The sequence below is a fragment of the Typha angustifolia genome, chromosome 14 (genome assembly GCF_048772165.1).
Source record: "Typha angustifolia cultivar Huaian chromosome 14, ASM4877216v1, whole genome shotgun sequence".
NCBI classification, from domain to species: domain Eukaryota; kingdom Viridiplantae; phylum Streptophyta; class Magnoliopsida; order Poales; family Typhaceae; genus Typha; species Typha angustifolia.
In genome coordinates this window covers 1223584-1248810 of record NC_133252.1, presented here as the reverse complement: position 1 = coordinate 1248810, position 25227 = coordinate 1223584, and the positions used below count along the sequence as shown (strand labels likewise).

Here is a 25227-nt window from a genome sequence, read left to right as displayed (position 1 = left end):
TTTGTTGAGATTTTTTAAAGTAAAATACCAGATCCAAATTGGTAGATCTGAATAATAACAAATAGAGAAGCTCTCTCGGAGGATCGGAAAAGGGTTTGATTAATGGAACGATAAGGTATACTCTAGTCTTAGAGCATAATCCATACTAATATAAAAAACAAACAAAGTATGAAATTACTTTTGGACCTACGACGTGAAAAATGATCAAACGAATGAAGGTTTAGACTGATGGTTAAATTGACAAATTAATAAAAGAGACACCTTTTAATGAAAATCCATTAAAAGGCTCAAAATTTTCAATAAATCCCACAAGATCTCAGATCCGAAACTCATCTTTGCTGCTATCAATTTTAACTAATTCCTAAAGCACGAATAGAATCTTAAAAGTGTTCAGATTTGGTGGAACAAAACAAAGTTCAAGGAATGCGAACTCTGGAACAACATGAAGCAAAGAAAGCAATAACCCATTTGATTCTGCAAGACTAGGATTTTACTATAAGGGAGCATACCCCATTATGACTGACTGCTACATTATCAAATGAAACCACCAAGTTTTTCCAAGTGACCTCGAGAGACGAATTAGTTACAACTGCTCTGCAATTTATTCAGTCAAAAAAATGATGAATAAATCAATTTGAGCAGCAACTGTCACTGAACAAATAGGACGACAATGAAGAATTGCTTGAAGTCGATGGATGTGCCAGCTTCATGATACATCCCCTGAAACTTGTTTTCGAGAAAGGTGATACTTCCGGTGAACTTGGCCATGCGAGATTTGAATCCTGCCTCCTCTCATAAATTTACTCCATCTAAGTTGGAAATAAAATCTTCCATACCAACTACATCACCTTGAAGCCATGAAGTGATTAAAATTTCCCTTAACCACTTCTATATTCACCTTTGAATTGATTTCTGACAGACATATACCCCTTAACCACTGCTAGTGTCTTCAAGACTGGATGCTGTGTTGTGTGGGCATCTGAGTAACTGCAAAGTTGACCAATTATTAAGACCAGTGGATGAATGTCCCAACTCAACCAATTGCCTTTGATCAACAAGCATACAAGCTTAAGGTACTCCAAGCAACTCACTAGTCCCTTCTCTATCGGATTGAGAATGGGGCTCACTTAATGACATAGTTTGATCAGCTTTGCTTTCCTCCCCCTCTTCTATATTAATATTTGAATCTCCAATGCAAGAACTAACTCCACAAACTGTGGAATCAGGAACAAGCACTGGGGTTTCCACCGACTTCCGAGCCCTTCGGGAGGGTCTGTTATTCAAGTTGCTCAAAGATGGCCCTTTCATGTCCCTACCTTTCCGTTTTGTACCAATAAACCCACATGCAAGAGCTTCCAGAGCTCTTGTAGTAGGTGGCCGATTTCTGGTGCTATGTCTCCGAGAGTGCAACTCAGAATGCTGATTGAGTAGAGCCTCATTAGAGGTCTCCGTCGACTGGGAATCATCATGCGGCAGCTTAGTATCCGATGAGCACACAAGTTTATCTGTTTTTGCGCCATCCTTTTTATTCGACAAAGCTGTACATACCTCACCAATCTCATAATCTGGTGGTATATTGAGATCAATTAAAGTGCGTGATTGAGGCTCTTCCATTGAGACCTTCATCTCAGTTACAGGAGCCATGAAATGAGGATCTTCACCAGATATGCAAAATTTCTCTTCAGGTAGGCTATCTGTACAAGTGTTCATAATTGTCTTCCTTTGAACAGGGTTATCCTTTCCATGTACTTCACCTGTTCTAGATGAATCCAAATTGTATTGAATCTCCTCTTTCTTCAACTGGTGCCCTTTTGAAATAGAAAATGTACGGCAAACCTTTCCTTCACGCTTACAGGTGGCTAATCTTCTTCGCTTCGACACAGGGGATAAATATTCTTGTTGACTAGATTGTGTCCGATGACTGAAGTGACAATTTATACCTGTTACAGTATTCTCATTGGCTAAGACATATAATTGATCACTGGAAACATGACCATTATTCTGCATAATTGGGCTTGAAACAGCAACCGTATTTTCAAATGCATCAGATTGGACTCCCTTGCCTGCCAAGTTTTCCTCACTTTTCTTGAGATTCTTGCCATCAGATGTACCTCGGTCAGAATCTTCATGATCACCTGATGAGCTCTCATCTGAGTCTGACAGCCCCATGGATCTACCATTCCCAGTCTCACCAGAATGAGCTGAAGGCTCATAATTATATGTGGCATCAACAGGCAAACTCCTTAGCTCTCTCAACTTGAACGTTCCTTCACCTTGAACAAAACTAGTGTCTACAACAGTAAATTTCAGAAGTTCTGAATTACAATTTGGAAGCCTAGGACGGAGGTAGCAGTGCCGCTGCTGATCAGAGAGACCATTTTGATCTAATTTGGTGTCTGTTGTCCACCCATTTTCATCCCTGGAGTTGCTACTGCCTTCAACTCCATCAATGTCTAACTCAAGGAGCCTTGGGTCACAAGCTACTTTACTCAAGACATCACTAACAGAATCAAAATAGTGATTGCCTTTCACGAGTTTCTTTCTTGAGAATTTCTTGACACCTGGCATGAGAAATACTAAACAGTGCTTGGATCCGACTGAACTGAGATCTTTGGGCTGCTCTGAGTGCCACCCTCTTGCAAGCAAGCGAGGCCAAACAGCTTCCCAGAAAAGATCATTTGACCTTGCCTTGCTTAACCTGAAATCGCCGGTTAAAAACTTTATTATTTGTCCAGATGAAAGAGAGGAGCAAGCTTTTCCAATGGGTATTTCAGGGCGGATAGATATGCCTTGGTTTGTTCTAACTGGATCCAAAACAATACCAGTGAGATCATGCTTCCCTTTACCAATTCCAATAGCGTCTACAAGAACTTGCATACCAACTGTAGACTTCAAAGTGAAGATAAATTCCTCAAAAGAAGCTCTTCCTTCATTAAATTTCTTAATGTCCTGCCATTAATATAGTGAGGAGGAGTATTTGTAATAAAGACAAAAGTTGACCAAGCAGGAAGAAAAATGCTATTTGTAAGAAAATAATAACTTAGCTCATGGACAAGAATATAACAAACATAATTACAACAAGGGGATTTGAATAATTCTTCTACGTTCGAGCATCCAAGGAAAATGAACAAGGTAGATAACAATCAACTTAAAGAAGGGAAAAACAATCGATAATATAAAACCCCTTTTGAGGTGGTTAAAAAATCTGTCAGTTCATGCCACATCGAGATATCTAATTCTGCATAAATCAACTATTAGACTACCTAGTAATCCTTTGACGTTTGAACAATTTTCAAGTCTTCAATAAATTAGAATAGGCATCTTAGTTGTTCTTAAAGGGCCTGATAATGCATGTATTAAAGAGACAAGGCTCGAGATCACTAGATGTAATAAATACCTTCAAAAATAAACTACATGTCAAGATCTGTTGTTGAGTTCCATCTACCCAGAGAAAAAATTGAAATGAAACAAAGACTAGAAGGGCAGGAAGAAGAGAGGAAATTATTTCATGCTTCCGTCATCTGTTTGTTCTCATAAAAATATATTTTCTTCTTGGCTGGCTTTTGCATGTATACAATCACTAATTACTTGGCCTCAACAGATTGAAAGTAGAAGTTAAAAAAAAGAAGATGTTTTTCTTCACATGCACCAGAGAAACCAGGAATTGCTCATGACTTTTAAGATTGCAGCTGCGATTGAGGCTTGGAAAATTATCTATTACTACAATAAGAGTCTTCTATTGGCAAAATTTATTCATAAGTTGGAGTAATTAGTGTGTGCATGAGACCTGCTGAAGTACTAGACAGCAGAAGTACTACTGGTTGTGTCGATCACAAGAACAAATAGGAGAAAAAGTTGCTTTAAACCTTCTCATAAATCCTTCACATGTGTCACAGTATACTAAAAATTAGCAATACAACTGGAAAAAAGGGAAAAAAAAGAAACTATACTAGCAGTGAACCAAATTGCTATTCCTCTGATAATGGTTTTGAAGATTGAATTCTTCTCTAAATATTAGTCCTCCCCTAATATATGATATGGATATCATCTGAAGTTACCGTATAATCCCAGACTCAGTGCAGCGAAATTTCACAAAACAAAGGGAAGGTAAGAAGATTATGAAACGCTGTAGTAACATGTGCAGCAGAATCCATACGCAATATACAACTTTTGAGATGATTTAAGAAATATGGAAGATAGATGTGAACTATTATCACCACATATTTTTTGTTTGATACAAGTCTAAGATTTCTAATTTCTCAAACATGTAAAGCACAAAGCCAAACTGCAAATTTAGCAATCCGTGTTAAGGAAAGTTAGAAACATGCCTCCAGCAAAGACTCTTGGGCTTCTTTTGATATCGCAGGCAGAAGACGAGACAATAATTCCTGTTGCCGGAGACCTGTAAAAATACGCTGCCCAATTATGGACCTCCGGTTTCTTATCTTTCTGCACTCTGACCATCTTCGATATGCATCAGATCTATAAAACTTTCCATAGTAGTAGGATAACATTTCTCCCATCGTTCTATGTTCTAAAAGTCTTCTCACTTGAACAAGATTCTTCCCAAAAATGTAAAGTCCTAGGAGAAAACTTTCTGTTTCCACATCATTCCAAGAGGAAGCTGATAGACAAGGCAGCGGAATGTATTCTTCATCTTTCTTTTGACACATCAAAAGGTTGCCAGTTATTCTATTATCTAAGGTGGTGCATTCTTGGGCTGTAGGCTTTGTGAACATTCCATCATTGGCATGGTCATATGCAAATTCACTTTTCAATGCTGACTTAGGAACTGCACCATGACGATATGAATTTCCTGATGCAACTCCATTCATTATACTGCAATGAACATCAACCTGAATATCCTTCTTCCTTGTAAAGTCTTTACCTTCAACTTCAAGAGTAGAAGGATCGGAGCATGAATACCCTTCCTGTTCTCTTTTGACGTCATCTTTTAGATGGTGAACCCACAAGAGTGGAATGGCTAGCCCTAGTGCAACAGGATATTCAAAACCAAGCATGGTGCCATTATCAGCCAGGCTAGACCTTAATTGGTGGCATTCAGCTTCAGTTGCTAAACTTGGAATTTCCACCTGGTATTCATCACCTATACGGGGGCATACTGGTGATTCATCATAGATTTCGTCTATACCAGGGGAGCCTAATAACGCTAGCTGCTCAGTGAATGTCTCTGTAGTATGCTCTTCATTATTCTCTAGTTCAAGAGGATCCATCTGTGAAAAAAAAAAATTGCATTGGTCAGAAGGTATAAGATAGTAGATAGTAGGAATAGATTAATAAAGAATGAATTCTTGATAGACACATTATGAAAGAAACTATGGCAGTAATGAAATTAATATTATGAGACATCACATCATGGAGAAATCTTTTAACGTCCGTTTAAACAAGTATAGACAGTGCATAAAGAATCCATGTAAGCTATTATCTCAGCTACCTGGATACTCGTCCATAATAGATAAGTTTATGACCCTTTCCAAATAACGAAAACTTAAATAATATATTTTCATGTTCTAATTTAAAGTGAACACGAGAAGTTCAAAATTAAAGATATCCAACAACAGTTTATAAGTAAAACTCATTATTGATTAGAAGTGAATACAAAAGCCTCACCTTACATTTAGCAATCCCAAACAGAATTCTCTCTTCCTCCTTGCTTCTATTTCCTCCTTCAAACTACTACCGGTGGTGGATGCAAGCTTGTGTTAGTTGTAGGGCATCCGAAAAGATGGAAGCTTGGGCATTCTTCGCTTATCTGGGGTCAGAAAATACACGTTTTGGTAGGTCAACGCCCCTTTCTTGATTATACTAGCGGTAAAGGATACGTTCGAAGTTGAAGGCTGGTCAAAGGCAAGGATTTCGCTCCTCCGCCGTGGACTCCAGCGCCTCCTCATCCGTTGATCTTAGCTCCAAGTCGTCAATTTTTCCTCTTAGCAGTTGATTCCACTCCACCGCCGTCTACTCCGGCCATCTCCGCCGCCGTCCGACGTTGCCATCGCCTTCCTCCACCTCTCGTGCCGCCGGTATCGTGCTAGGGTTTTTTTTTTGTTTTTTTTTGTTTTCTTTTCTAACAGCGGCACGATAGATAGGGAAGAGATCATTATAACTTACGTTATCGGTTTGGGTCGGGCCGGATTTGTTTTTAATTGATCCGTATCCGATACATAAATATATATACACCTTGCTTATAAGTTTATCGGGTTGAATTACTTTATGATCCTTGGACCCGATCCGATACATAATTTGTGCGATGCCTAGTCGCCTAGATGCTTATCAGGTCGGATCCATTAGCGGATCCTAAAACTCAAACCCGTCGTCTATATCATCAGTTCCAAACTCTCACTCGGTTCTGGATCTCGGCTTCAAACCCTTCCAAAAACCCCTCCCTCTTCCTCTGCCCTCCTCTCCCCTCCTCTCGACTCCCATTTCCCGGCAGCCATGAGTAGCTGGAGAAATCTTTTGCTTCGAATCGGCGACAGGTGTCCGGAGTACGGCGGTGGCACCGACTACAAGGAACACATCGTTAGTATTTATCTAAATCGCTTTTTCCTTGCATCACCCCTTTGCCCTAAGTGTCCTTTTGGGTTTCATTCTTGATCTTACTCTTGAAAACCTAGGTTTTTAGCGTTTCCTTTCTTGTTTCTATGATCCTGACGTGGTCCGGGCTGAGAAATTGGTGAGCAATATTATGGGCTTTGCTGTCAAATTTTCAGCTCGACTACATGTTAATGACCCCAAGAGTTGGTAGTCGTTGTTGTTTCTCATACTATGGTGGATTTGATTGTTGAACGATAGGATTACATGATTGCAGTTATTTTCATTACTTTTAAAGTGCATGTAAATATTTCATTAAATCTTGTTTCGTATTGTTGTGGATGCTTCCGGCTGAGTATGATAGGAGACCTGTTATGGTGTAGAACGTCTCTGATTTGGTACTGATCGTTGTCCCTGTTTGTATAATAGGAAACCTGTTATGGTGCACTATGGAGAGAATTTGAACATTCTAATGATGCAATCTTTGAGGTAGGATGTCTTTTTTTATTTTTGATAGTTGGTCTTTTGGCATGAAAGAGACTGTATTATACAGAGAGTAATTGGATTAATGTCACACAATGTATTTTTTGGTTTGAATATTTTTGAAATACTAATTTGAGTTCTCTGGATTCAAATAGCTCCTTCTTCAGTGCGCGGAGCAGTTGCCTCACAAAATTCCTTTTTATGGAGTATTGGTATGTAAATGATACAACGATGTCGCACATGTATTTCTATGTTTTCTGCTTTACCAAATTGATATTCAAGTTCTCTTCTTGTGTATTATTTTACTTTGTCTCATATCGAGTTAGCTTCTTAGATGCATCGAATATTGTTTGGCAATCTTCAATTTCAACTGTCCTTGACTTCATACAGTTAACAATTTTAAAGAGGACCCTATCCATCTTGTGCAGCACGGAAGCTAAATTTAGTGGAATGAAGTGATTTATAATGTTATCAGCTAATTGGTGTTTCTGTTGGTGTCATTGAGTTCCTAACAGAATAGTTCAAATGACAAAAGTTCTTTCTGTTCTTAATCTTGTCGCCATTTGGACTTCGTATTGATGAATCAATTATCATATGTTCTACAATTTTATTATTGAGAGCTTCACATCTCGATATAACAAGGATTATGCACTACAAGAAAATACAAAAAAGTTGTGGGCATGTCATTGTGAAAATGATATTGCACCTGAAGAAGATGTAAACATTGACGACTGTCACTTTCTTTTCTAATATCTTATGTTGTATATGGTGTTCTTTTAATACAACTATATTGTAGGAGTTTAAATTTGTTGCAGATCGAGATCAACAATTAGTAGGAAAGCCATCGTTGCTATATATGGTTGAAATGAGGAAAAGGAGGTGGCTAAAAAGTCTTTGAGCGTAGCGAATAAGCTTTCTAATGTTTAAATTATAGGAGTTATTCAAGCAAAATTCTTTAGTTATATGATGTTTGTTGTCAATAGAAGCACCAAAAGAGAGCTCAATATGAAAAGAAGTGCTCAGTAAAGAAGTTAGGTAGGAATCAAAACCATTGAATCCAGTCTTGCTGTTAGAGATGCCATTTATTTTCTCCTAATTCAAGGACCCACTGGAACATATCTGCTGCCCTCTTTTTCCTCATCTGTTGATGGCACTATGTGGCCACTTGTGCCTATCGTGCCGCCATTGCCATATTCTAGTCCGACCTCTTTCTTCCTCTTTATTTATGAGTTCATCCATAGTGGGCTACTCTGGTCTCAATCTCATTGTTAGATTAGGAGTAGATGGAGTGCAAAGCAATGAGTGAGCAATTCTGTTGTGTTAACTGACGAGCAAATGGTGGAGGCCAACAAAGTGTCAAGAGAGAGGGTAAGAAGGAAACGAATAGTTGGAGGAGAGAGAGAAAGGGGCTGACTTGGAAGGTGATCGAGGAGAGTAGGTGATTTGGCACCAAATTTTTATTTCTGAAGCAGCAGAAAGAAAGAAGATTATCGGTACTTGACTGGACTTTGAATTATTGGAATATTCTGAACTTTACATCATCCATCCAAACTTTTTTAGCTTTAATCTAATTCAAGGTGTTCTTTGCACATCTACAAAAGCTGCATGCTTACAAACGATTTGTGCGACATGCCAAGTTAAAACTAAAGGTACAATCTAGTAATAGCAGATCACTTCTTGTGTATAGTAATTTGTATAGAATATAGATATCACATTTAGTGTGCATTATAGATTTTATTTATGCAAATAACTATTCGTTTATAAGCTTTGTCACCTTGCTCTTTACCAGGTATGCCGAGAGGATTTGTGGAAATCTTTTATGGTTTTATTTTAACTTTTCTTTTTCCTGTAAGCTCATTGCTGATTAATTATTCTGTTTTTGATTGGTTTGTATGTTGAACTGTTTTTAGGTTGGTCTGGTAAACTTAGAAAGCGAGGACTTTGCCAAGAGAATGGTCGATATTACACATTCTAACTTACAGGTGCTCCAGTTGTCCCCTTGGTGCATTTGCAGTTTATCTAGTTTTTCGCTTTGCTCGCTTGATTGGTTAAGAGGATAAAAATATCTCTTATGATGTAAATTCTAAGTTTAACCAGAGTCAGTTTAGGAAGATGTTGCACCTTTATTATATTGATCTTCTTTTCCCATTTGAGGTTTGAAAGTTCATATGAGCAGTTTTAACTTAAGCATGATAGGAGGAAATTACTTGTTATTTGACATGGGAAAGTGTGAGGTTGATACTTGTGCATTGGGATGTGTGTCTTAGAACACCATTTCGTAAATATTTTCTATTCAGTATATGTTAGCTTTAAAGTTCATGATTATATCCATGGCTTTTCAGGATGCCCTATATGCTGGAAATTGTAATAGGATCCGGATATTGATGCGCTTCCTCACTGGCTTGGTAAGCTAAGCATTCGTATTTACATTTGGTCCTTGCTGTTATTGTTGGGTTACTGTTGAAATATTATGAGTTTGTCACTTTTTAGATCTTCCAGAAAAGTACCAAAATATATTAGTGCAGTACTGGTTTCCTGTTTATCATCTGCAACTATTAGCTTTTCTGAAAAATGCAATTTGTTAAACATTTTCATTGGAAAATTGCAAGCCTGCTTACTCTTTGGACATACTATTGGATGCCATTGCTTGGTGCTTTCTATGTAATTAGTTATGTTATCACAACAGGAATTTTTATATAAATTGCACAGCACAATCCTGTCAAAACATTGAGCTCGCAACACACATCATAAAGAAAGATTTTATAATCAGTTATAAACAACTATTATTGTATTTACATGTAAGAACTCAAACATGAAAGTGAAATGTGAAAATGGTATCATAATACAATATGATGACCATGCAACACTTGTCATTGATCAAGAAGGAAATCCTAAAGGAGCCAAAGCTTCGGTTCAAAATGAAATTTTAGGTCTGGAGATTCCCTAACATCAAGTTGGTAAAAAGTACCGACACTATATTTGGATAGAGAGAATAGGAGAGAAAGGAAGAGAAGGAAAAAAATATACAAGAGAAAACTAGAGAAAGTTAGAGTAAATCTATGTTTTTTCTTCCTCTCTCTACTTTTGAAGAGAAAAAAATGATTGGTAGAGGCCAAATTTTTTTCTCTCCTATTCTGCTCCATTCTCTTCTAGAATTTCTATCCAAACGAGAGAAAATATCTCTCTTATTTTCTCCTCTCCTATACTTTCCATCCAAATATGGTGTTTGTTTCAGTCAATACGATTTTGCCTGGTTGAAAAGTTCTGTAAATCCTTTTGCTTACTTTGTGTATGCTCTTTTTGTCATGTGACATCAGGAATTCATCACTTGTTCCTTAACTCACTTTCACATCTCATATATTTGATTAAGAAAATTGTTGTCAATGTAGCATCATATGTTGTCTTTTATTCTTGCTTTGCAAAGTGCAAATTTTTTATCCCAAAAATTCTGCGGCCCAGCTTCCAGCTAATCTTCACTATTGAACATTTGGGTTTTCGAGTTCCACCGGTAGAACCCACGAGGTGGAATAGACTTGTTTTTTGTTAGGTGACTAAACAAGTTTGGGAAAGTTATGAAGAACTAATATATAAAATTTAGTAAACAAGTGTTTCTAAATTTATTATCAGATTATGAGCACCAGTGAAGCTTCATAATCATATTGTGGAAACCTTGTGTGCTATTGATTATATGCATAAATACTAAATATAGAACTTGACATTATATTAAGCTCATTTTGGATTGTTCAAGTTGATAGAAATCTTTTTTCTTCTCATGTTAATAAGATTGTTTCCATCAGGCACAAAATGACTCCTTCACTTATTTATGAGAGGGTACTGAGTGTAGCAAACTCACCTAATGTTGCTGCATTTCTAAAGAAGCTTTAATTAGATATATTTTGGCTTGATATCATTCGAGATGACCTAGTTATTTTATTTATTTATTTATTTGTTTGTTTGTGGAGTGCAGATGTGTAGCAAAGTTATCCATCCAAGTTCTATTATTGAGGCCTTTGAGACACTCTTATCATCTGCTGTAATGACGGTAGATGAGGAAGCTGGAAACCCTTCATGGCAGTCACGTGCTGACTTCTATGTTAGTTCTATCTTGGCGTGTCTTCCATGGGGTGGTACAGAATTGGTTGAGGTAAGACAGATTTTATTTACATTAAATATGAGAAGAAGGGAAAATGAGGAAGAAGAAAGTAGAAGAAAACAAGTATTATAGGGAACCTTATGCATCCAATAATAATAGTAGAAGATTTCCTACGCAGTATGACCCGTAATATAGTATCCTGAATATAATGAACTTCTCTGTTCCTTTTCTGGATGCCTGATTGGTTTCCATAAGGGCCATTTGGTAAATCCAATTTCTTTCCTTTTGTGTGGATGTATTAATGGAACCTGAACTATGATAAGCCCAAGGATTCTACTGAATACTAGTTGAAAACAGTGATCTTATAAGTGTACATTTGTTCCTTTTGGCTTTACGTATCACTTGGAAAACAGGGTGATCTTGTTCCATCATCAGTACAATAACCCCCTATTTATACAAACATACCCAGATTAGAAAATCACTTCTCCATTTTAATTTGCAGCAAGTTCCGGATGAACTCGACAGAGTCATGGTTGCTATACAATCTTATATCAGTATCAGAAAGCAATCTCAGGACATCGCTTTCTCGGTATTTGAGCCAGGTGATGATGCATCTGCTAGCAAAAAGGTACAACTTTTTGTGATACCACACGTCTTCGGGTTGGTGCTTTCCTGTGCCACGGCTCTTGTAATCGATAATTTTTCTCAAAGTTATCGACAAATTTCTAAGTGATTATTCAGATTGACATGCCAACTTTTATTCATCTTTAGAGCTTTGTAGATATTGTTTTTCTTCTAGGGTCTGCATTAAGCCCCTGTTATACGATGTTTGGTGAGCATGGGGCAACATGTGGTTTATATTGTACTATTCCATTTCAATTGTAGTTTTGTTGCTTAGTTGTTTTAGATATATTTTGCTAAGATGTACAGAAAAATTACAAAGTAGATTAAGTTGAGAGTTGAGAGATGTGATACGAGAACAGATCTGGTAATTTGCAATTATGGTTCCTCTCATTTATAGTATTGTTTTATAATGAAACTAAATTATTTGGTTTGGAGGTTGAGTCATGATCATCATCATTGCTATCATCCATGCCTTAAGTTAAGTTGGCTAGAGCACAACGAAAAGGTGAGAAGGCTTCATCAAGAGGAAGTTGTTACAAGGCATCAGAAAAAATGTCTTTTAGAATGTCAATATTTCTATGCTCCATGGTTTATGCTAAGTTGTCTAACAAGTGGTGAACATTTCTCTTTTGTATAAATTCATCTTTATAGGTATATTTCAAACTTTTAGTTGTCTATAGATCCTTTGGAAACTATTGTTTCTTTAAGCATGCATTTCAAACTTTTAATCATCTATAGATCCTTTCGAAACTATTGTTTCTTTAAGCATGCAAAGGTATGTTTCAAACTTTTAATTATCTATAGATCCTTTCAAAACTGTTGTTTCTTTAAGCATGCAAAGGTATAGTGATAATGACAAATCTCTTTCACAGGATTTTATTGAAGATCTATGGGATCGTATACAAGTTCTTTCCAGTAATGGTTGGAAAGTTGACAGTGGTATGCTCTTCTACTTGCAATATATTCTTATATTATCATTTAGCAAGTACCCCTTTTAGTAGGTAGTATCCCTTCTATTACATACACTGTGTTATTTCATCAATTAATATTCAGAATTCATGTAAATTAACTGATTGTGTTGTTTTTCTATTGGACATTAAAGCCATCCCCAGAAGAAAGTTAATATGGGTATTGTCAGAAGCCAATAGTTTCTATTTATCCAGCTGCATAGTTGGCAGTGTTGACATTTGTGGATGCAACTCTACAAAGTAGATTAAAATAAGTAAACCTGAGCTGTAGGAGTATAAATTTTTACAAGAAACCAAAGATAACCCTAATATGTCAAAGGATATTAGAAGCTTTAGAGAACCTCTAATGCAACCTCAAATATATTAGATGTTTACATTGGACTGAGTGTAGCTCATGTATCTTAATTTTGTTGGAAACTTCTAACTTGAGCTATTTATAGGGGTGAAAATGGATATGATAGTGTTAATCCACATCTGGATTCATATTTATAGTTCAAATACGAATTTGAATACAGATATTAGATGAATGGCAAAAATTTAGAATCATATTCTAACTAAACATAAAAGGGCAATTTTTGGATATAGATCAGATAATTTTCGAATAAAGGATCGGATTTTAAACAGATGCAGATCGAATTTAAAATGAGTTATAACCTTTCTTTTAGAGATTATTAACACAAACTATTAAGAGTTAAAAAAAACAGTCAATCTCTACAAATAATATAAAACATATTATTACTAACAATATTAATATTCACCATTTAAATAAGTAAATTTAAAACTGTAAATTATTCAATAATATATGGGTAAACGAATATCCTATATCCATATTCGAAAAATTATATCCGACCCGTACCCATATCTGTATCCGAGTTTTTCTTTTACCTATATTTGTATTTGTAATTGTATTTTTTTTCAAATATCTTACCCATATTTGTATCCGCGTTGGATAGAAATTTTGTATCCGAATCTGATGTAAATTGGATCAGATAGCTGGTTGATTCGGAGTTAATCCGGCCCATTTTTTCAACATATATATATTTTTCAAATATCTTACCCGTATTTGTATCCGCGTTGGATAAAAATTTTGTATCCGAATCTGATCTAAATTGGATCAGATAGCGAGTTGGGTCGGAGTTAATCCGGCCCATTTTTTCAACATAGATCATCAAAGTAGACCTTACTAGAATCAACGATTAGCTTCTTGAGTCAAATTTGTGTTCAATTTAGTCCCTGTAAAAGTTTTGTTTATAATGCTTTATTGATCTAGGCCTATTCATAACCCAGGAAACATAAAATTATCATAGTTGCCTCTTTCTAGGTTAATAATCTAAAAAGTTAAGGACAACAACAACATAAAGACACACACTGATGCAGAGACATAGAGACGCCTCTACACGCAGAGACACATAGACATACAAAGACACAAGAGCAAGGGGTATGGAGGTGGCATGATGTAGAGTGTTACTTGAAAATTTGAAATTCTCTTGCAAACTCAAAAAATATGCCACAAGAGCAAGGGGTGTGGAGGTGGCATGATGTAGACTGTTAACTGAAATTTGAAATTCTCTTGTAGACTCAAAAAATATGCCACAAGAGCAAGGGGTTAGGCACTAATCATTACACCAACTGATTGCATAAACTCATTAAGTAGTGTATAAAACCTACTTTCTACGAAATAGAAGAAAATATGTTTTGTAGAAACTCACTCGCAAATTTCTGAAAAGCCGTAAGTGTAAGCAAGTAGTCAAGGGAAAATTATGTGCAGTGCCATATGGTAGAGATACTGCGTAGCACATATGTTTTCCGCTGCTGCATATGCAGGTTCACATGCTTTTCATATTTTTAAAGTATTTAAATTTCTAAGAGTATAATAAAAAGTAGGAAACCCATACTAACGAAACAAATCTTGAAAACTAATATGCACTAATAGCTGAGAGCGACAAAGTGGCTGCATATGCAGCCACACTAGTGGGCACCTTGACCACATTTTGCATAGTATGTATTTACTCTCAAGAAATGAGCAATTATTTGCCACAATTTCCGAACAGTTAATATGTAGGAACTTAAGAAGCAATGATAAAGAAAGCTGAAAGTATCAGATCTCTCTGTGTCCTTGTGCACCTTTGGTCCACTACACTATATAATTATTTTATAGTAAATAAGATCTCTATGTAATTTAGGCATGTACTGGTTGCGTGGAGGCATTTTTTCTTCTTCTACATTATATAACTACTCCCATCTATATCTTAGGAGTGCAAAAGATCAGGACCGAATCTATTCATGTTTTCTGATCTTCCATTGTTGATTTGTGATTCTACTGTTTTCCCTCCAGTCCCAAGGCCTCACTTGTCATTTGAAGCACAATTAGTGGCTGGAAAATCTCACAATCTTTCTCCAATAAGCTGTCCTGCGCAGCCTGCACCTTCCCCGTCAGATTCCAAAATATCTAGAGAGCAAGAAAAGCATGAAGCCATGTTGAAGTATCCTCAAAGGCTTCGTCGGCTTCATATATTTCCTTCAAATAAAGCAGAGGTAGCTTCTAGCTATGTGCATGCTTTGTCAATTCGTGATTGTCAGGCATATTTGATTATTAGACATCTTTAATATTAAACAAATGAATTGTCCAGATCTAAGTTTCCCATCATCATTCTTTTTTTTTCTTTTCTTTTCGTAGTGATTGTCAGATTATGTATATTCATCATACATGGTTTTAGTAACGACATTTGAAATATGAAGTCTAAATTACCAAAATAATATTTTTTTGTCAACTGTTGCACTTTTACATGTGTTTGGGGATAATTGGCAAGAAAATATATGTAGCCCTTGATCTGGCACAAACTGATGAACTAAATAGAGGTGAACAAAAGGATACATATAGCAGACTTTAAATATTTGAGACTAAAGTCTTGTTATTATCGTAATTTGTCTTCATCTAAGAAGAGGGCATCCTAGTGCATGAGGTTCCTGCCAACATGGTGGGGAAGATTTAAGCAACTTTAGCCTCATTACTATAGAAGCTGTTTCTAGGACTTGAACCCATGACCACCATATGTATTTGTGAAAGCCTTAACATCACACTTTGACAGCTAAATGAGTTCAACTTTATAAATAAGCCATAGATGAAAGTTCAATATGTTATGTGAACCTACTTATACTTTTTTCCAATGTGTAGCATAGCGGGGAAGGCATCAGATACTAGTTGTGACACTTTATAGACATGCATTATGGAACCACTAATCTATCTCTTTCTTTACTAAATTTCTAGTTTATTTTCTTTTCCTTTGCTAATAGATTATCTGCTTATCGATTTTTGACACATATTCACCAATATCTACTTTTTCTACCTCTCTAATTACTTTGTTTGTTTTTCCCTTGGCTGGCAGAATATGCAACCTATAGACCGATTTGTTGTTGAAGAGTATTTGTTGGATGTGCTGCTTTTCTTCAATGGATGGTTTGTATCAATACTGTTTCTCATATATTGTACTTTTTGTTTGAGCTTCTGAGATTTTGTTATGATGTAAAACCAAGGATAGTAGCTTTTGCAGTACAGATGAATCACTATTATCCATGCGTTTTTTTTAATATGTTAGTACAGGTAGAACTTATGCACTATTTCTTGTATTTATGGCAGTAATGGATATAAGAGCTGTTTTTTTTTAAAATTTTATAAAAAGGAACCATAGAGACACTATATAATGATGGAGGCATGTAAACTATTCCATTCCTGTAAACTTGTACAAGTCTCAACTGTCGTTGGGCATTCACGTAATTGTAAATTTGTAATAGGTTTTTGAGGTGACCACTTAAAGGATCTGCAAGATTACGACGACGGGAAAGCTAAAAATTGCACCCAAATGCAGTTTATTGTTTTCCCTTGCTAGCTATTAGTTGATATGTTCCTAAGCAGGATAAGCCATCTCTATCCATGCTTAAGTTGTTAATATATTGAGAAACAAGAGATCAAGTGTCACAGTATCTTTTGCGCTTGTCTTCAGAGTGACTAGACCTTTTGGTACTTTTGGTATTTGAATTTTTGGACATGTAAAACATGGGCACAATTTCATTTACTATCGTCGCAGGAATACTACTTATCCTTTCTCTAGTTATTGTTACTACTGGAAAAGATATACAAGATGAAATCCTTAAATCTTAATTGATTAGATCGGCTGCATGAATCCTTTTCTCTCATTTGACTCTATATTGAGGAAACCCCTTTTCAGGTAAAAAAGGTTGTCCTTTTATTTTCCCAGTTATTGATGCAAGTTCTTTTTGGTAGTGTTATCTGGATAACATACTGTCATCACACATCATATTGGCATAATTTTCTTTCTGTTCTTGCACTATTGTTAACTTCAGTCTTTTGCCATACTTATATTCTGTTGTTTAAAATAATCCATAACTGATTTGCTTACATTTGACTTGGCCATCTTTTTTTCTTGGAAAGATAGCCGCAAGGAATGTGCTTTTTACATGGTTGGCTTGCCTGTGCCCTTTCGGTATGAATATCTGATGGCTGAGACAATATTTTCACAGGTAATGGTGTTTATTAAATAAGTTGATTCCTTGCCATAATCAAAGCAGCGTGTCTAAATTAGCTTATTTGATTTCCTGCACATAGACACATGCATATGCCGATTCGCAGTATAATTGTTCTTGTATTTTATCCAGCTGCTCCTGTTACCTCAACCACCATTTAAACCAATGTACTACACATTGGTTATCATTGACCTTTGCAAGGTAATTCTCCGGAGGCTTCAATATTAGAACTTTTACTAGTTATAATTTATTTTGTACTTATTTGCGACACTGCAAGCTAAAACAATCCTACATATTTGTGAATATAACTCTATGTGGTACTTTCTAGGCACTCCCAGGTGCATTTCCTTCTGTTATAGCAGGAGCTGTGCGCGCTCTCTTCAATAAAATCATCAATTTGGATATGGAGTGCCGTACCAGGCTTATTTTATGGTTTTCTCATCACTTGTAAGTTGATTTTTATTATGAAGCTTCTTTCTTGATCTTTGACATTTTAAAATAAGTTAAATGGTGTAGAAATGTAATTGAGTAGCACTCCAATCAAGTTTCTACTTCTGATATAGTGGTTCATACATCCTATTTCTAGATGAATACATTGTGAGTTACTTAGTATTATATAGTATACACATCCTTCTTTTGTTTTATCTGACATAATAGCGACCAAAATGTAAACTTATATAGAGATGCTACTTTTTGCAAGTACTGCCACCTGTATCAAATTTATTAATGAGTTCAAATGTGTTGGTTTTCACTGGTATAGAAAATGCTCATCTATTAATGATAAGTGACCAATGTCCAAGAATGTATGCCGATATTTTGATAGGATATGTGCTGATATTTGATGTCAGATGATATTATTTGCTACCTATTTTGCTAGTTTAATTAAGTTGTCTGACCTATCTGGTAAGATCGATGCATTATCTGCAGTATTTAGCTGTTTAGGTCTATCACGTAAGCAAAGTGTTGTGTGTGATTTAATTCTTTCAAGTACATATCACTGCATGATCTTCCTATCCTAAGATATTTGATGAACTTAACCCACCAAGAAGCTCCAATATATTTCTTGACTACATAATTATTGAGGAATTCTTACGGCCTTGCTCATTTTTTGTATGTTGGTTTTCAAATCTGGGAATTTTGTGATTATGCAGGTCAAATTTTCAGTTTATCTGGCCTTGGCAAGAATGGGCTTATGTCAAAGACCTTCCAAGATGGGCCCCTCAACGTGTTTTTGTTCAAGAAGTACTGGAAAGAGAAGTTCGATTATCATACTTGGACAAAATCAAGCAGGTTAGTCGAGTAGGCTATGTTATTTAGTGGTCAGTATTCACTAAAAACAGATAGTGACAATACTTGAGAGAATTTATTCAAAGTTGATGGTGTCGGCGCAACAGCAATTAGGAGCAAAAATAACAAATTTGTAATGCCCTTTTGGTGATATGAAATTCTTCCAACTTTTTGTTAGGAAAGCTAGTCATGGTTGTCTACGCTGACATTTGGAAGCATCATTTTTCTTGTACTATGAAACTATATGTTGCATGACTTCAGCGACAGCTCTTGGAGAGCAATTGTAAGACTAATCACTGTGTTTTTGCCAGGCTAGTAATCTGTAGCTAGACCCTGACTTATGGAATTGATTCTGTCCGTCATAATTAGAATATGGATTATGGAACTTTAAGGACAGATATTACCCTTTGTTAGTACATGAAAACTAGTTTATCTCAACATTTATAATAAATAATATCAAAATTGAAAAAAGCTTGAGTCTACCCTAAACAAAATATTGTCATCTAGATCCCAATAGGTCTAAATTGAGAATTTTGGTGAAATGCTTTCTCTTTCAGGAGATCATGATTAATTATAACTTGGTGAAATCATTGAGAGGGATTCTCTAGATATAGCCCCTTTATTTTGTTCTCTGAATATATGGAAGCTATGATACACTTTGCCGATTTACGCAACTGTATATGTTACATAATCTTGTGTTCTTAAATCTTCTTCAGAGCATTGAAAATGCCACTGCACTGGAGGTGCTGCTTCCCCCAAAAGGAGGACCTAACTTCAAGTACCACAGTGATGATGGTCAAGAAAGCACAGACGGTCAGAATCTTTCTAAGGAACTTAACAGTTTGGTTAGAGGGAGGAAGACTGCACGTGAGATTACTTCATGGATAGAGGAAACTATAATTCCAGTGCATGGCTCCAAATTTGCACTTGAAGTTGTTATACAGACTCTCCTTGACATTGGTTCAAAAAGTTTCACTCATTTAATCACTGTTTTAGAGAGATATGGCCAAATCATTGCCAAGTTATGCCCCGATCAGGATAGACAAATTCTGCTAATGGATGAAGTCAGTTACTATTGGAAGAATAATTCTCAGATGACTGCTATAGCTATTGACAGAATGATGGGTTATCGACTCATATCCAATCTGGCAATTGTTGAGTGGGTCTTTTCTCCAAATAATATTGAGCAATTCCATGTTTCTGATTGTCCGTGGGAGGTATGCTTATACATTTTAAACATTTCCTAGCATACTTATAACGCCATGCCTTCTTATGATATCAGGATTGCATGTCATCAATCCTGAAAAAAATATGAAGACTTGGAATTTCCTGCAAAGATGAATTTATGAATAATTTCTCATATGAGCACGTGCACTATGGCTCATATGAGCAGTCAATGATGTTAGCACATTTTTACTTGTTGCATACAGTTTAAGTTACTCAAATGATGCAATATTACTGATACAGAAGGATATCAAGAAACATAACATTTGGGCTTCTAGAGGACTTTCTGAGCTTTAATTCTGCATAACCTGAATTGACTTCTGGTTTCTTATTTGAGGTATTGTCATAGAATGTTGACGCTGCATCAGTAGCTTTGCCGTCCAGGAATTTGTTAATGATAGTTAAACATGCTATTAATTGGGTCGTTGCATTTATTCTCTTATTTGGTATCTAACATACAGCATATCAACATATCTGTTTTACTCTTTCTAAGTTTGATGATTCTCATTTATCTTCGAGTAAGTAGTAATTACTGCTCTTACACATTTTGTCCATTTAAATGTCAAGATGTTGTGATGAAGTAATCCTTCTATCTATAATTTATTGTTCTAAAAGTTTCAGGCATGACTATGAATCTGCTCTAACTATTCTTCTTTCTTCTAGATTCTTAGAAATGCAGTTAGTAAGACTTGCAACCGCATTACTGATCTCAGAAAGGAAATCCAATCACTTGAGAAGAGTGTTCTAGTAGCTGTAGAAGTCACTGCTAAGGCTTTTAAAGAGTTTGAGGCTGCTGACTTAAAGCTCGAGGTTGTGGATGGCCAACCTGTGCAAGCTGAAAAGCCAGGGAGGTTGAAGCGCCTAAAGGGATATGCTGATAAAGCAAAAGATGAAGAGGTATCTATACGGGACTCTTTAGAAGCAAAGGAGGCTCTTCTTGCTCGAGCACTCGAGGAAAGCAAGGTAAATCTATGCATTGCATTTGGCATATTTATTGCTAAATGACACATTTGGAAGAAAAATATCCAAATTCAGTTTCAAAGGCACCAACTACCAAATATAAAATTTAGTGTTTTAAGCAATCTATTATCCGTTTTTCTTTTAAACCTCTCCATCTGATGTAAAGTCAGCAATTATTAGTGTTAGGGAGGGAGAGTCAACAAGAATGAATGTTGTTGAATTTCGTCACATCAATCTGTTGACAAGGTAGGGTGGAAGATGTAATAACATAGTTTTTCATTTGGGCATCTGATGTTGGCACTCCAGATCTCTCCAACTATTTGACCATGTTTCTTTGTTTAACCTGTCTTATGTTTTACAGGCACTGTTCCTATCATTATACAAGAGATTTGTTAGTGTACTTACAGAACGCCTGCCACCTGTGTCTGCTGATGGAGAACTGCCTAATCTGCGTTCAGGTAAAATAAATATTGTGCCTACTGATCCTGAAGATTTGTCAAATATGGAGGTTGACCATGAAAATGGAGCAACAGAGACTAGGCAAGTATTAGCACTACTATCTTTGACTTGATGTGTTGTCTCACAATAACAGTAGTACTAATGTAATTATTTGGACAGTCAACTAAATGGTGAAACCGAGAAGTATTCCTACAACATTGAGGAGCTTGAGCAGTGGTGTCTAAGCACATTGGGCCATCTCAAGGCATTTTCACGTCAATATGCAACTGAGGTTAGTCCAAGAAATAATAACATTAAATGACCACAAACATGGAAAGAGAAGGTAATACGTAGGTTTCCTTCTATACACATGGGAGAGTCTTGGGGCTATAATTTCATGGCTGATTTTAATCGGAAGACTGACTCAGGTAGTTTAGCAAAGTGAGGCTTTTTCCGTACTCTCACATCAACTGATAAAACGAACCCCTTTACTTTCCTATGGTTGGAGAAAAATCGATAGATCCGGTCCTTTTTTTCCTTAAATTTTCTTTGCTAATGTTTATCTTTGTAAAACTTGCTAAATTGCGGATTTCCTGATCTGCAGATCTGGCCACATATGGAAAAGCTGAATTCGGAGGTTTTTGTTGGAAACATTCATCCACTTATCTGCAAAGCTGCCTACTCTGGTTTATGCAGATCCAGTGAATTGTAACATGTCTGATTATCCTCATTTGTTGATTTCCCGGAAAACCTTCTCGTATGTTGAGAATTTTCTTGTACTAATTGTATCATCTAATATCTTAGGGAGCACCTTTTATGTGGTCCTTGTTACAGGGGGAAGAATCATTCAAATGTTCATTCATGTCTATGATTGACATTTTTCCATTTATCTTTGATGAAAAACCTTATAGCATTGGAGGAATATTGATATAAACTTGTGGTGATGTCTTCTTTTTTTTTAAAAAAAAAAAACAAATATCGAAGTTACTGGGTTCTATTTTCTTGCTAAGACTAACAGCTTATATATTGCAGAGGGTTAGCCACTTTGACTAGATTAGTCTGCGGACTTTATAATCTATTAAAATAGGTTACAATTTTAGAGGTATAATTAGCTCATCTTAGTATCAATGTTAATTCTGGAAGATATTAATCTTTTGAAATCATTCTCATCTTCTGGTTCTCTGTTAAAAGAGCTGTTATTAGATACTGATGATGAAATGTTATAGCTGGACTTTCTTGCCAGCTACGAACTTAGAGAGCAAACGTACGCCTTTATTTCTGTTTTAAATGCTAAAGAATCTTTTTGAAATCTCGTCATCCTTTAATTTTATTTTAGGCATCATTGCGCCGATCTAATCGCCTGAATCCCCGGTTTGAAGTGATTATAAAAGAAAAGAGACGTATGGTCATCGACTCCATGCTTGAATAAGACATGCACAATGGAGGATAGTTTAATCATTAAAACAGAGGCAAAACTAATGCAAGATGTCTCCCCAAGCACAGTAGGTCTTTCTAGTCCTTTTCAATGGGGGTATAGTTGAAGAGGGAGGGACATGGACCAAGATTCTTCCAAGCAGTGGAGATTCCCTTGAGCTCTTTGGTGGGCAGAATCCAATACAAATGAAATTGGTGCTCACACTTGGCCCAAGAAAGTAAACTTGGGAAGATCATTAAATGTCTCATCTTAGTTAATTCCTTTGGGAGAGTTAGTAGTACAAGCATGAGCATTTAATCAATCTCAGTCTTTACTGTTTCCAAGCCACATGGATATTATCAAATGGGCCAGTTTCCTATCAAACACTTTGATGGTGACCACTAATTAAACACCAAGCTTCCACCAATGAAAGCAAACTTTGGATGTCATCCAATAGAAGAGCTACTTTGTGGCTGAAACATCTAACATAAATATCACTTCCAACCAAGAGAGTATTGTCTTTTGTGAGACAAATACTCTTCTCCAAGAAGTGAAAGGTTAAATAAACCCCAAGATCCTTCAAAGACATCATCATCATCATCATCATCTAGAGCTTCCCTTTGGCTTTTCTAATCACTTTCATGAATATAGTGCTCATACCACTTTGGTACAATTCCTTAGGGCCGTTAGCCAAAAGGGATCTAAAGAGAGGTGAGAACCACTAGCCACTCTAGGTGGAAGCATATATGATTGGAGAATCTCAATAAGATAAAACAAAATATACATCCTAATACAAAAATTATGGAGCCCAAGATCTGTCTTTCCCAAATCTTGCTTATGCTTTCTTCTACCTTGCTAAAGTTAGAGATAGACCATTTCATGGAGATAATTGGTTAGTTTTGCACCGAAAGGCGCGCCCTTAAGCGCGCAATTTGCAAGAAATGCCTCGACAAGCATCGAGGATTATGATTAATCTATGTTAGTGTTTTCCATTGCTAGGCCCATATCTTCTAAGTGGAGAATAATTAGACATAAGCATTTCATATGGTATGCTAATATATGAGATATGAATGCTAATGTAATGCTAAATATCTACTTGCCTATGCCCCAAGTAGGCGAGAAAAAGAAATAGAATCATAACAAGATGATAATAAAGATTTTTGGTGTATTAATGGAATAGTCTATCATTAGTATTATATGAAACCTTAAAGAATGGAATAATCTATATTTATCTTTAGTTTTCTCTCCTAACTTTGAAGTAATATAAGATCTTCCATAATTCGTACTATAAGTACTAATAATATAAAGGAAAAACATAAATAAATTGCGCCCGACCGACCTTTAATATATTTGGATCTTAGATATTTAGAGAAAGAAATGCATAAAATATATATATTTTTTCTTTTGAGCAAATAAGAGAAAATTAAGTCACAAATTAATATAACTCTCTCTCTACTCGACTAACTATCAAATTAACCCTAAAGAACTTTGCTCTTTTCAATATTTTCTCTTTCACATTCAAATTACTGTTAAAATGTCTTATTTGTCGGATATCATATGACACATTCAAACCTTCTTTGAATTTTTTTACCAAACAACTTCTAATAATTTGGAAGTTGTGTGGTGATGTAGCAGTGTATTACTAGCTAGTACTACTCCAAATTAATAGAATAATAATTCAAGTCAACTTCGACCAAACTCCATATCTCACTGCTTGATGCATTCTTACGATCGATTTGAACCCATAAATTTATTGAGCTAAAAGTAAACTCTACCTATCTTTTTCTTGGCAAATTAATTGAAATGTAAATAAGTAACTAGTAGATAATCTTTCTCGTTTCCCAAACTCTCTAATGCAACAATGTTTTTAATATATATATATATATATAGCAAGAATATAGTTTTTATGTTGCTAAGGAAATCGAAATATAAATATTTATTGGAGCTTCGAATTTAAAGCCTGTTCTAAGTATAGTTGTAGATAGTTTGGGATCCACAACATCACATGCACACGTGATTCGTAGCACGATTATCCACGCATTTGGCTGGTTGCATTTAAAAATGAGAAGTTAAATTAATGGGGACCATGACCATGTCAACTTTGCATTTCATTATTTATTGGTATTATCGTACGGGCATAACATTGGATAAACACACGAGCATAATTAATTATTATTATTATTTTTTCTTCTTATTGTTTGTTATCCTTTCACGAATATAAATGCGAAACTAGGTTAATTATTTCTTGTGAAGATTTAAAGTCACTAAGTAAGCTATCAAGGATTAGAGGAGAGATATTTTCGCATTAAGTAGTTTTCAAGTTTAGTGAATTATATCTTAAAGTCATTTTCTCTTCGATTTAATTGACTTTTTTGGGGTATAAATATGTTTTATTTTCTCATAAGTCTGCTTTCTAGTTTAGCTATATTTGAAGTTTTGGAAACTCTCTGGTCATGCAATTCAAACATACAAATATTGCCTCGAAATTCTCACACCATCGTCAGTATTAGTAGTACCTACAAAGAAGACCTATACATATACTTATATATACTCATAGTGAAGTGTATATATATATATAGAGAGAGAGAGAGAGAGAGAGAGAGAGAGAGAGAGAGAGAGAGGAGGAGTGGAAGAAGGGTTGA

The 25227-nt window shown here is 35.8% G+C and overlaps 2 protein-coding genes across 5 annotated transcripts; one reads left to right on the top strand and one right to left on the bottom strand.

The window, feature by feature from the left end:
• Window positions 1-369: 369 nt before the first annotated feature.
• LOC140775551 (uncharacterized) lies at window positions 370-6077 on the bottom strand. Of its 3 annotated transcripts, none has more exons than XM_073118923.1 (4): window positions 5844-6077; window positions 5632-5768; window positions 4329-5234; window positions 371-2949 (listed from the first exon to the last, which is right to left on the bottom strand). In XM_073118923.1, the coding sequence occupies exons 3-4, from the start codon at window positions 5232-5234 to the stop codon at window positions 1069-1071; spliced, it is 2787 nt and encodes a 928-aa protein (XP_072975024.1). In that variant the 5' UTR covers window positions 5632-5768; window positions 5844-6077; the 3' UTR covers window positions 371-1068. The 3 variants fall into 3 exon arrangements, with proteins under 3 accessions (XP_072975023.1, XP_072975024.1, XP_072975025.1); XM_073118924.1 differs by having other exon boundaries at window positions 5632-5763; XM_073118922.1 differs by having other exon boundaries at window positions 370-2949; window positions 5637-6077.
• Window positions 6078-6375: 298 nt separating this feature from the next.
• On the top strand, window positions 6376-22093 carry LOC140775979 (nuclear cap-binding protein subunit 1). Of its 2 annotated transcripts, XM_073119499.1 has the most exons (19): window positions 6376-6540; window positions 6982-7041; window positions 7191-7247; window positions 8946-9017; window positions 9378-9440; window positions 11003-11179; window positions 11631-11756; window positions 12625-12691; window positions 15056-15255; window positions 16107-16177; window positions 17175-17259; window positions 17395-17463; window positions 17591-17709; window positions 18414-18552; window positions 19266-19766; window positions 20437-20736; window positions 21095-21273; window positions 21352-21463; window positions 21776-22093. In XM_073119499.1, the coding sequence occupies exons 1-19, from the start codon at window positions 6457-6459 to the stop codon at window positions 21881-21883; spliced, it is 2589 nt and encodes an 862-aa protein (XP_072975600.1). In that variant the 5' UTR covers window positions 6376-6456; the 3' UTR covers window positions 21884-22093. The 2 variants fall into 2 exon arrangements, with proteins under 2 accessions (XP_072975600.1, XP_072975601.1); XM_073119500.1 differs by lacking the exons at window positions 21095-21273; window positions 21352-21463; window positions 21776-22093 and adding an exon at window positions 20914-20985.
• Window positions 22094-25227: the final 3134 nt, after the last annotated feature.

Bases quoted from the DNA above. Each gene is read 5' to 3' on its own strand.
- LOC140775551 (XM_073118922.1), bottom strand. From the start codon at position 5,234: ATGGATCCTCTTGAACTAGAGAATAATGAAGAGCATACTACAGAGACA. The intron at 2,950-4,328 runs GCATGTTTCTAA...TATTAATGGCAG, and splicing joins CCCAAGAGTCTTTGCTGGAG to GACATTAAGAAATTTAATGA.
- LOC140775979 (XM_073119499.1), top strand. From the start codon at position 6,457: ATGAGTAGCTGGAGAAATCTTTTGCTTCGAATCGGCGACAGGTGTCCG. The intron at 17,260-17,394 runs GTAATGGTGTTT...TATTTTATCCAG, and splicing joins CTGAGACAATATTTTCACAG to CTGCTCCTGTTACCTCAACC. The intron at 21,464-21,775 runs GTTAGTCCAAGA...CCTGATCTGCAG, and splicing joins CACGTCAATATGCAACTGAG to ATCTGGCCACATATGGAAAA.